Source organism: Vigna radiata, chromosome 7, assembly GCF_000741045.1.
Source record: "Vigna radiata var. radiata cultivar VC1973A chromosome 7, Vradiata_ver6, whole genome shotgun sequence".
NCBI classification, from domain to species: domain Eukaryota; kingdom Viridiplantae; phylum Streptophyta; class Magnoliopsida; order Fabales; family Fabaceae; genus Vigna; species Vigna radiata.
The window spans coordinates 44,732,698-44,742,928 of NC_028357.1; the positions used below are offsets into that span (position 1 = coordinate 44,732,698).

Sequence of the window (10,231 nt, forward strand, 5' to 3'; positions counted from 1 at the left end):
GTGTTATTAGGATCCTGAGACAAGACTGTTTGGTGCACAAGCTCTGTTCTCAAATACTCTGCATAGTCATCGGATTCGATCCTCGCCATCACAAGCGAAACAAACCCTTTCATGGCATCACGATCCAAACCCTCACCTCTCGAACTCACTTCCATTCTCGAAGCCTCTTCCATCATAGGCTTCGCCTCTTCCTCCTCTTGCTCAAACACCGTTTCCCCTTTTTTGCAAACCTGAGACGAAGCACCCTCGGGGAACAACGTGCCATACCGGTCCGATCAATCGAAACCACCATCTTTGTCGATGCCAGCAGCACGCACCCTCCCGGGAAGGAGAAAAGGATTAGGACATTGACATTGGCGGGGGATTTCGGGATGGAGCCAAAGAGGCAACGATCGTCGGCGATCTCATCGGCTAAACTCGCCTCGTTGAGAAGGCATGGCAGCAAAGATGAAGTAGGCTGAGGAAGTCGAGGTTGCAGAACTGAACANTTCTTAGGGTTTGGCATTTTGATCTGGAGCAAAATTTTGATCTGGGTAAAATTTTTTTTAGGTTTTGATTTGGGGGGAGTTTTAAAAAGTCTAAAATCATAGAGGGAAACGAAAAGTATCGAAGAAAAGAAAAAGATAAAAAGAAAGTAATTATAATTTATGGGAAACCTCTTCTAAAAGGAATTTAAACCCCCTCTATTATTAGCACTTAAGTAATTTATTAAAATCCTTTTCAATCATGTTAGTTTGTGGGAGTTTTTTAAAACCTCCTCAAAATAACCTCCACTAGATAATAATTTTTTTGTAGTGAGACCACTATAATTATCATACTATAATATTAAAGGGTGAGAGTAGACTCATTAAAAGAACTTTTCAGAACTTATACCATTGAATCGACTCACCGAGGCTTTGGAGAAGTTTATATCTTCATCTATATCATCTATTGGTTTTTCTAAATTTTGTCTATTGTCAAAAGATTATATCTTCAATAACTCGTGATTCATGGTCACATGTGCATCAGTTAGTTCATTTTTATGTAGGAAGTCACCTATTGAGTAAGAGAATGAGTGTCATAGCAAATTAATATTTCTTTTGTTAAATAACAAAAAGTTTTTATTTGTGACTGACATGCATTTGGTATTTCGATTCTTTTCCAATCCTTTTTTTCTTAACTTAACATTTATTTCTGGTTAATGTGATTTTTAGGACTTCATTTAGTATGGCTTTAATAGTCTATGATTCTATTATTTTGTCATTGGGAGAGTTTAGGATTTGACCTCACTCATGCTAAAAGCCCTCTATATTTTGGCTGAAACATATTAGTTTGAATTCTATTGTTGTGCCCTTGGGATTGATATAGTTGATCTTATATTTTAGTTTAGACTTTTATACATATAAAAAAATATATATTATTTTCTAAGAATAGTCTGATACGCAATATGGAAAAATATTTTAGGTACAAAACAAGTTTAAATAAAGAAAATACATTCTTAAATATATTATTTCTTCTAACAATTCTTAATATGGTTTATGCTTCTTTTCATTTGTTATTGTTTTTCCTTTCCCAAAAGGATGCGTTGGCACATTAATAGTATATTTAGTTATTTGACACGTCTCATTTCTCTTGGTGCTAGATCAGATTCCATCACATTATTACATGTCACCTGTGGAATTGGTGAATAAATCTTTGACTGCAATGAATGAGAATATTACAACTGTAAGGAAGAGGTACTAGATGATAATAGTCTTCTTTGTTGGTGGCACGGATGTGCACATATATCAAGGTTAAGAAACCTTATAGTCTTTTTAAGCATTCTAGACTCATTAAATTTCTTTGAATATCTCTTATTGTATAAGGATTCTTTTTATATTATATGTTTCCTTAGAAAACTTATAAGTTATTATAGTCATTGCTTTTGGATTTTCTATGTAATATAAGGAATGATTGAATCTGACGTATGCACTTGCAAGCTATTGGTTCATGTTAGTTTATGGCCGCAAAAGAATAGAAAATAAGGATAATTTATTTTTTTTATAAAACCATAAAGTTACATATGGATTTTTTCGTATGTAATTATTTTTTAATTACATACAAATTTTATATACGGATTTTTCCGTATATAAATTATATACGGATTTTTCCGTATATAAATTATATATGGATAAATCTGTATATAATTTACCTACGATAGTTTTATATACGGATTTTTATCCGTATGTAAGCCGTATGTAACCAAGTGTTATATACGGATTTTGGGCCTTATATACGGATATTGGCTGTATGTAATTTGATTTTTTCTTGTAGTGACATATTCTCATCTAGAATCATCTTTTTTATGTATATAAGAGGTACTTTAAGGAAAATGACTGAACGGTCAGATACTAATAAGAAGACCGAATATAAAAGGAATTATAGCAAGTGACCGAACGGTCAAACAAAGAAGGAAACTGAACGTTGTTTGAGAACCAAGAAATATAATTAATTTAAGAGAAAAATACGAACGTTCAACAACAGGTTGTCTTTTAGCAAAATCGAGTACTTTACAACTTTGGGTTGAATGCCTTAAGATATATATATATATATATATATATATATATATATATATATATATGTATATATATACACACAGACAAGAGTTCTCTTCAATAAAGCGAGTGCCAGTACAAGACCGAACACTCTTCTAGTAAATCAAGTGTCAGTATAAGACCGAACACTTTTCCAAGGAATCAATATTAATGTAAGACCAAGAGCTACTGGAGTGTTAATCTATGATCGAGCACTTCTCAAGACCAAGCACTCTTCAAGACCGAGTACTCATCAATGCATATCATATGTGTAAGACTGAACGCTGTTCTAAGAAATGATAATTATTATCAGACCGAGTACTCAGTCTATTACCGAGTACGTCCAGGGTCGAACGCTCTTAAGTAAGTAATTTATTCTGAATGACTATCTAAGCAAGGTATTTGAGTTTTAAATCATCAATTATACAAGACCGGTCGGTCTTCAACTGATTCCTACAAAGGAATACAATCCAGACCGATCGTTTTAGGAGAAACCGAACGGTCCTAATGACCCTCGACTACAAATTCAAAATTTCACTAAGTTAGATAACCTTATATAACAATTCATACCAAAATCAGACATGCATTATTCAAACAACAAAATCATACTTCCATATTCAATTTCAATCATAAAATCAACAATCATATACTCAATCCATCATGCATTCAAAATTATCATAATTAAATTTATAAACTTCCCTTACCTTATGATCCAAGCTAAACTTCTAAGTCTCAAGTAGTCACTCTTAAGGCTTCAAGAGTCTAAAGTGCTCCAAACCAGGTTCTGATTGGTGCAATTTGAAGGTCTTGATGCCGGGAATATTTAATCTAAAAGGAGTAAGGTGATCGGAGGAGGGGAATGATGAGTAAATTTAGAGAGAAGTTGGAGGTTCTAGAGAGAAGGAGGAGAAAATGAGATTTCTGGAGGTTGAAGACGAAGTATTTGCATGCAGAAAGTGACACCAATTTTCAAAAATGAACTTTAAATACTCCCTCAATTAAAACTACTCGGCCCATTCTCTGCACGCCACATGTCTTCCACTATCTAGAAGTTCTCATTCCTCCTGCTACCACACAGTTTCCGAAGAGTGGGGAATTAAATGTTGCTGACAGCTTGTCTCCCACTTGCATGGAGAAACTAGAGGAAGGGTGTGGCATTTTACCGTGTATATATATATATATATATATATATATATATATATATATATATATATATATATATATATATATATATATATATATATATATTTCTCTTTAAAATATGTAAAAATGTTCTATAAAATTCCATAAAAAATAGTTCAACAAAACATTTCCAATTTATTTATTGAGGAAATTTTATACATTGAAAAAAATATAATAACATGTTTTATATTATACTTTTTATTTAATAAAGTAACATAATCTTTTGAACAAAACCAAATTTTATTTTACAATTTTTATTAAGTATAAATAACAAATTTATATGAAAATTAAAATTAAGATTTCCTTAATTTAGAGATTAAAAATAAAGCTAGCTTCGCTTTTTGTATTTAATAAAAGTAATGCAACTTTAGGTAGTGAAATATATGCAGTTATCAAAACAATCATTTTATATATAACTATGTTTAAACTCTGTGTATGAGTTTTGTTTTTTTTATTTATTAAAAGATATTTAAAGATAAAAAAATAATAATAAATATTTTCAAGTTTATAATTAAGTTTTGAATATAATTAATTTTCAAAATAATTTACAGGATTTAACAAGTTAATATGTTTATAAAATATAATTATAAATTTTGTAAAATTATAAATGATAAAACATATGTAAAAATAAAGTATACTCTTTAAAAGTATAAAGGATATTATGAAAAAAACATGTAGAGTTGACTCATTAAAATAAAAATTAGTTTTTAACATATTAATATAATGTATATGGTTAGACTCGTCTAATCAATGTATTGATAAACTTATTTAATGTGTGTTGTTAGACTCGTCTAACTAATATATGGACATATTCGTCTAATGTATTATTGGATTCATCTAATGAGCATATAGACAAACTTGTATAATTTATATTACAATACTTATCTAATCATAAAATGAGTAAAGTCGTCTAACATGTATTAATAAATTTAGCTAATATGTATATGAACAAACACGTTCGATGTATATCGTTAGACTAGTCTAATCATTGTTTGGACAAACTCATCTCATATGGGTTGCAGACTCGTTTGATTAGTGTATGAACAAATTCGTTTAATGTGTATTCATAAACTCATCTAATTAGTGTATGAATGACTTATTTAATATTTTTTTGTTATATTCATCCAATTAGTATATGAACATATTTGTTTAATGTGCATTGATAGATTTGTGAAATATTTTTTTGTTATACTGATATAATCAATGTATGAAGAGATCCATCCAATGTGTATTTCAAGAGTTATCTAATAAGTAAATAATCAAACTTGTCTATTGTGTATTAATGAATTTATCTAATTTGTATGTTAAAAGAATTGTCTAATATACATTATTAAAGTTATTTAATCAATACATTTTTTTTTCTTATCTAATCAATGTATTTACAACTTATTTGATAATTTTTATTATATTATATAAAGTAAATAATAAAATAAATTTCTTAGTATTTTTCTTCTTATACTATAGTAGACTAACTTTTGTATGTACACACTTTACTATTAATTTTACTTTTATCAAGATAAAATATTTTTTTAATTATTTTTTAATTTAAAATTTGTAATTATTCTTAAGAAATATTTGTATTATAATAATAATTTTTATTTTTTATTATAGTAAGAATGGAGATACATGTATTTTTTTTTGCTAATAATGACTAAAAATATAATATAAAGGTGTGAAAAAATAGGAGCATCATGAGTTTGGCTTTATTTAGTCCCTTTAGAACCCTCACTCACAAAAGGAAATTGCAACTATTCAGATTCTAGGGTTTAAGAGTGTGTCTCTCACCTCTCCTGCCATCTTCCTACTACATCGTACCTCCCTTCTCGTAATCATGGCGAGCACAAAAGTTCAGAGGGTTATGACTCAGCCCATTGTAAGATTCTCATAAACTACTTACAATTTCATATTGCTGTAAGTTTAACTGTAACCTAATCTGATTCGTTTCCTTGATTTTGTCAGAACTTGATTTTCAGGTTTCTTCAGAGCGTAAGTCTTCTCATACTCCTGGTTGATAATTTCTTATGGGGTTTCCCTAATTTCTATGTAATTTGGTTCTCTTTGTAATACATGCAGAAAGCACGCATTCAGATTTGGCTTTTTGAGCAAAAAGACTTGAGGATTGAAGGACGAATCATTGTGAGTCTAATTTTTTATGTTTGTTTATCTCACACTTCTCTTCAAAATTCTGTTTTGAGGACTTAAAAATGTTCGTTGAGGAGATGCAAAATGGTCATGGTCATCCCCGAGGGAGGACTGCGTTTTTTTAAGATTTTTTTTTGCGAGCACTTTGAATAGGTGTATTGGACATTGGCAGAACTTAGTTTAATGGCGGTTTTCTGTTGTTCCTTTTAAAAGATTCATTCGAAAAAGTTCTATGGATACACTTCAAATTATCCAACAGTATATACTTCGTATTGTAAAAAAAAGTGTGGATTCTCGTGCGTTCTGCGATATGAGCTAATATAATATCTTAAACATTGTGATATATTTTCCTCAGGAATTTTTGTGAACCTTTTCGGTTCTTTGGGAATCGAAATATATGAAAATGAATGTTGGTAGTTATATATAACATACCCTTGTGAATAAAATTGATTGACTGACTTGTTACTTTATGGATAATACGATTTTGTCGTTTTTCAAACAGGGTTTTGATGAATATATGAATTTGGTTCTTGAAGATGCTGAGGAAGTGAACATCAAGAAGAAGAGCAAGAAGACGTTAGGTATGTTAAAGTTTCTCAAATTTCGCTCTTTTTGTCTTTGCGACTTATGCATTTTCTAAAGAACTTTATTTTTTTTTCTTAGGGAGGATCCTTCTTAAAGGAGACAACATAACTTTAATGATGAGCACGTAAGTAGAAATAAACTGTACTTTTATATTTCTCATGATTAACACTGGAGTGAAATCAAATTTGTACTCTGATCTTTCTCATAATTTTATTTAAAGTTTAGTTAAATTATTCTCTTACAATTTTATCTTCTTAATTCCAGGGGGAAATGATGTACACTCTGGGACATTTGTAAACTATATTCATATCAAACAACGCAGAACTATTTTTCTCTTTGGTTTGTATTCATCTATCAATCTCCCAAACTGGAAGATGTTGATTTCATGATTGTGGAAGTATAGCACTAATATTACAACCTTTCCCTCATTTTGATGACTTTCTCATTTTGTTACGTTTTTAATATATCTTATTCAATCCCTTATACAAGCATGTTAGATTGATTTCTTTGGGATGTCTTTTCAATGTATTTGCTAAGGTTTTACAGTAGGTAAATGTCTTTATGCTGGATATAATAGTTCCTTTTGATAGCTTACACTTAAATCTATTTGGATTGCTTCCAAATATTGTGTCAGTTCCAAGAAGATCATCTCAAGTATGAAATAGTTCCAGTAGTATTTTTGGCAAGGAAGTTGCACAATTAATACATTGTCGCAACAACTCTTGACGTTGAAGCTGTAGGTAGCGTTTTCTAGTATTTTTTGAATTTTTTTCCTCATTAAATTATTTTTTCAAGCCATGTATCAATTGGTAATAACAGGAATTGAACTTTAAACAGATGGAAGAAACTATGTGAACTTTATTCCTTCTCATTCATCCAATGCCAATTTTTTCTTCTCTAATTTGGTNNGGGAAGGGGGTAATGGGAGGACAATAAAGCCCATTTATTTTAGTAAGTTATCAAATTATGTTTGTCGTTAACCTGGGAGAAAGTGGGTATGTGCTATCCCCAANGTTCGCTGTTGCTGGTCCTTAGTGCACAACTTTATCATTATTCACTTGCACTGATTTTGGTTCCTGAGTTTTTCTTCTTTGGCATGGTGTGCGCTCATTCTTCATTTGGTATGTTTCCAATCCTCATTATAACCNNAGACAAAGTGGTATGTGCTATCTCCCCATAGTTTGTGGTTGTTGGCCCTTGGTGTATGGCTTTATCATTATTCACTTGCTCTGATTTTTATTCCTGAGTTTTTCTTCCTTGGCATGTTATGTGCTCATTCCTCATTTGCTATGTTTCCAATTAGTCATTATGTGCCCATATCTTTTTGTGGATTTGTTATTCTAACTTATCTCTCCATGCTGAACACATAAATATCTCTCATGTTTGCCTTTATGTTTAATGTGTTTGTCTTTCTTCCTCTGTTGGTCACCTTTGGCGTAAGATTGCTTTGTTACCCATAGACAGTAGTCACATGATCTTACACCAAATTGTTTATAGGAAGAAGTCAAGCAATATTAGCATAATGATTATTCTTATTTGGTGTAGCATGATACACGAGTGTTTTTGGTGATCTCATTATAACCAAATGAAAATTCTTGGTTATCTCATTGCATTATCTACTGTATTTAGATATGGATTTTGTTGCTTCAACCTAATCACTGTTTGGTTATTGAGTGACAATATTTTATTTGTTTTGGTGCGNTATGGCATTTTATACTGTCATTTTATGGTTCTTGAATTTTGAAACTGAGTTTAGATTATTTTATAGCATTGATTTCAAGTAATTGGCCACTGTTAATTTTTTGGAGGCATTGGCTTCTTCATGTGGTGAGTTTTACATTTGTAGATAGAGTTTTTTCTTTTGTAGATGTGTTGAATGTGGTTCTGTTTCAGTTCTCAGTTTTTGTCTTTAATGTGAAGGCTTTTGTCATTTCTATATTGCTAGATCAATAAATAGCTTATTCGCNCTCTACTACTCATTAAATTTAACAGCCTTCAGGTTCAGGGTTTCAACTTTCAACATCATTTAGACACCTCTGTCTTGCTTCTGTTGTTTTTTGTCTGGGAGAAAACCATTTTTCTGGTAGAGTTTAACTTAATTTTGTGTGCCACAATCATAGTCTCCCTACATCCTGGGTTTCAAGTTGCAAGCAAACTGTATAGCTTCGTGGCACCTGATTTCTGTCATGTCCATCATAGCCTAACAGTTATGTAGCTGACCTGGCAAATAGAATAGCACAGATAAAATAGAGGCAGTTATAGACAGGATAGTGACACTGCAGATGATTACATAGAAGCGCTTTAAACAAATGTCAGGACCCTTTTGGGGTTTATTTTATGGATTTATTTCATTGTCAAAAAATTGCAGAGTAGTCAGTAGTGAGTTTGTGCCACTATAATGCCGGTGTACCCATCTGCACTAGAAGGTTGCATGCACCTTTGGGTTGTGGCTGTTGTGTTGTGCATGTGGCCAAAATCATGGCTGTTCGTGCTGTTTTCAGAGGTATGTGATGTGATATAGGTTTAACTAAGGCTTCGCTATCTGGGTAGTTTAGGTGTTGTTTTTGTGGTTTAGTGATTTTAGCCCACTTGTCAACTTTCTGTCTTCTATATCTATTTATGGAAGAGATTCTAGTGAGTGTTGGAACAATTGGCTCTAGAATGGAGGGTTGAATGGAGTCTAGACTTTTCACGTAGAGAACTAGACTAGATCGTGTAATGAACAGGCAGAACAAACATGACAGTATTTTACACTGGTTTATCCAAACTTATGAGCTGTATCTAATTCTCTCTCCAGAGGTTCCATTAACAAATAATTGATTACAACCAAGTAGACTAACCACTCCTAGATTACAAACTAGTACACAAACTACTCCCAGTTATATCCTAATCTCCTTTCAAGATCAAGTACTCTCTAAAGAAAATAACACTCTTAGAGAGAGCACAATTAAGTCTCATTGGGTATAACAATTACAGAGGTTCATCTGATGATATAAATAATTGTTGAAGCTGTTCTATTCTTCATCTTCATCTTGATTATGGTAAGACTAGATCTTTACTGATCTTTAAAGATAATGTTCTAATTTGAATCTTCAAAGTTTTTGTTCCTCGATTTTGCTTATAAACAATTTGAATATAGTTTGCATATATAGCAGTTAANTCACAACATAATCACATTGAAATGTTTTTCTTAAGTAGCTGATTATAAGACCCTTTGTAATAAAACGTTTCCAATCATGGATATTATAGTGATTGAGAATATGGTGATGTGTAGCTTTTTCCGTTTCAGACATCTTGGTCATGAGAATTATTAGACTGAGTATAGTTTTAAGTGTTTTTTCTATTTTGAGCATATATATTATATAAATATAAATAATGCAATATAAATCTACTTGGGATAAAATAGNGGTCATCCTGCAACCACTAGCTAACCTGCCCTAGCGGCTTTGGAGGGTGCCTGTGACACGGTCAGCTATTGTCCAATATGTTAATATGTCAAGGCTGCAATCTGTTTTTTAGGTGTCTTGGTCTTGTTTCATCTCAAAATAGCTCTGCCTTTCGTCTATCGATATTGCTTTGCCTGTTTTCTCTGGTGACTTATTCTGATGACTGCACCTGGGGTCATGGTCAAGTACTTCTGTTGTATCTATCTGGTGGTGGGTGAGTCTTCTATCCGGCGAGTATTGATGTTCTGTTCATGTTCTGTTCCGCCCTCTCTGCTTCAAGTCACTGTCATTGATGATGTAGTTAATTTTGAGTTTTTTTTTCCT

At 31.7% G+C, this 10,231-nt stretch overlaps 1 protein-coding gene and 1 long non-coding RNA gene across 2 annotated transcripts in view; both read left to right on the forward strand.

Annotated features, from left to right (window-relative positions):
- The window catches only part of LOC111241997, a 6,500-nt gene extending 4,832 nt beyond the window's left edge, over positions 1 to 1,668 (forward strand). The window contains exon 3 of the long non-coding RNA XR_002668427.1: positions 1,627 to 1,668. This is a non-coding gene — a long non-coding RNA (uncharacterized LOC111241997). The remainder of the gene's footprint in view (positions 1 to 1,626) is intronic.
- A 3,771-nt stretch (positions 1,669 to 5,439) lies between these two features.
- Positions 5,440 to 6,952, forward strand: LOC106767522 (small nuclear ribonucleoprotein E). The gene is made up of 6 exons (XM_014652436.2): positions 5,440 to 5,607; positions 5,694 to 5,720; positions 5,808 to 5,870; positions 6,379 to 6,457; positions 6,540 to 6,585; positions 6,726 to 6,952. Exons 1-6 carry the CDS (start codon positions 5,566 to 5,568, stop codon positions 6,733 to 6,735), a joined length of 267 nt encoding a protein of 88 aa, XP_014507922.1. The 5' UTR covers positions 5,440 to 5,565; the 3' UTR covers positions 6,736 to 6,952.
- Positions 6,953 to 10,231: the final 3,279 nt, after the last annotated feature.

Excerpts from the sequence above, each read along its gene's own strand:
- LOC106767522 (XM_014652436.2), top strand. The coding sequence starts at position 5,566 with ATGGCGAGCACAAAAGTTCAGAGGGTTATGACTCAGCCCATT. Across the intron at positions 5,721-5,807 it reads TTTTCAGGTTTCTTCAGAGC|AAAGCACGCATTCAGATTTG; the intron begins GTAAGTCTTCTC and ends TAATACATGCAG. Across the intron at positions 5,871-6,378 it reads GGATTGAAGGACGAATCATT|GGTTTTGATGAATATATGAA; the intron begins GTGAGTCTAATT and ends TTTTTCAAACAG.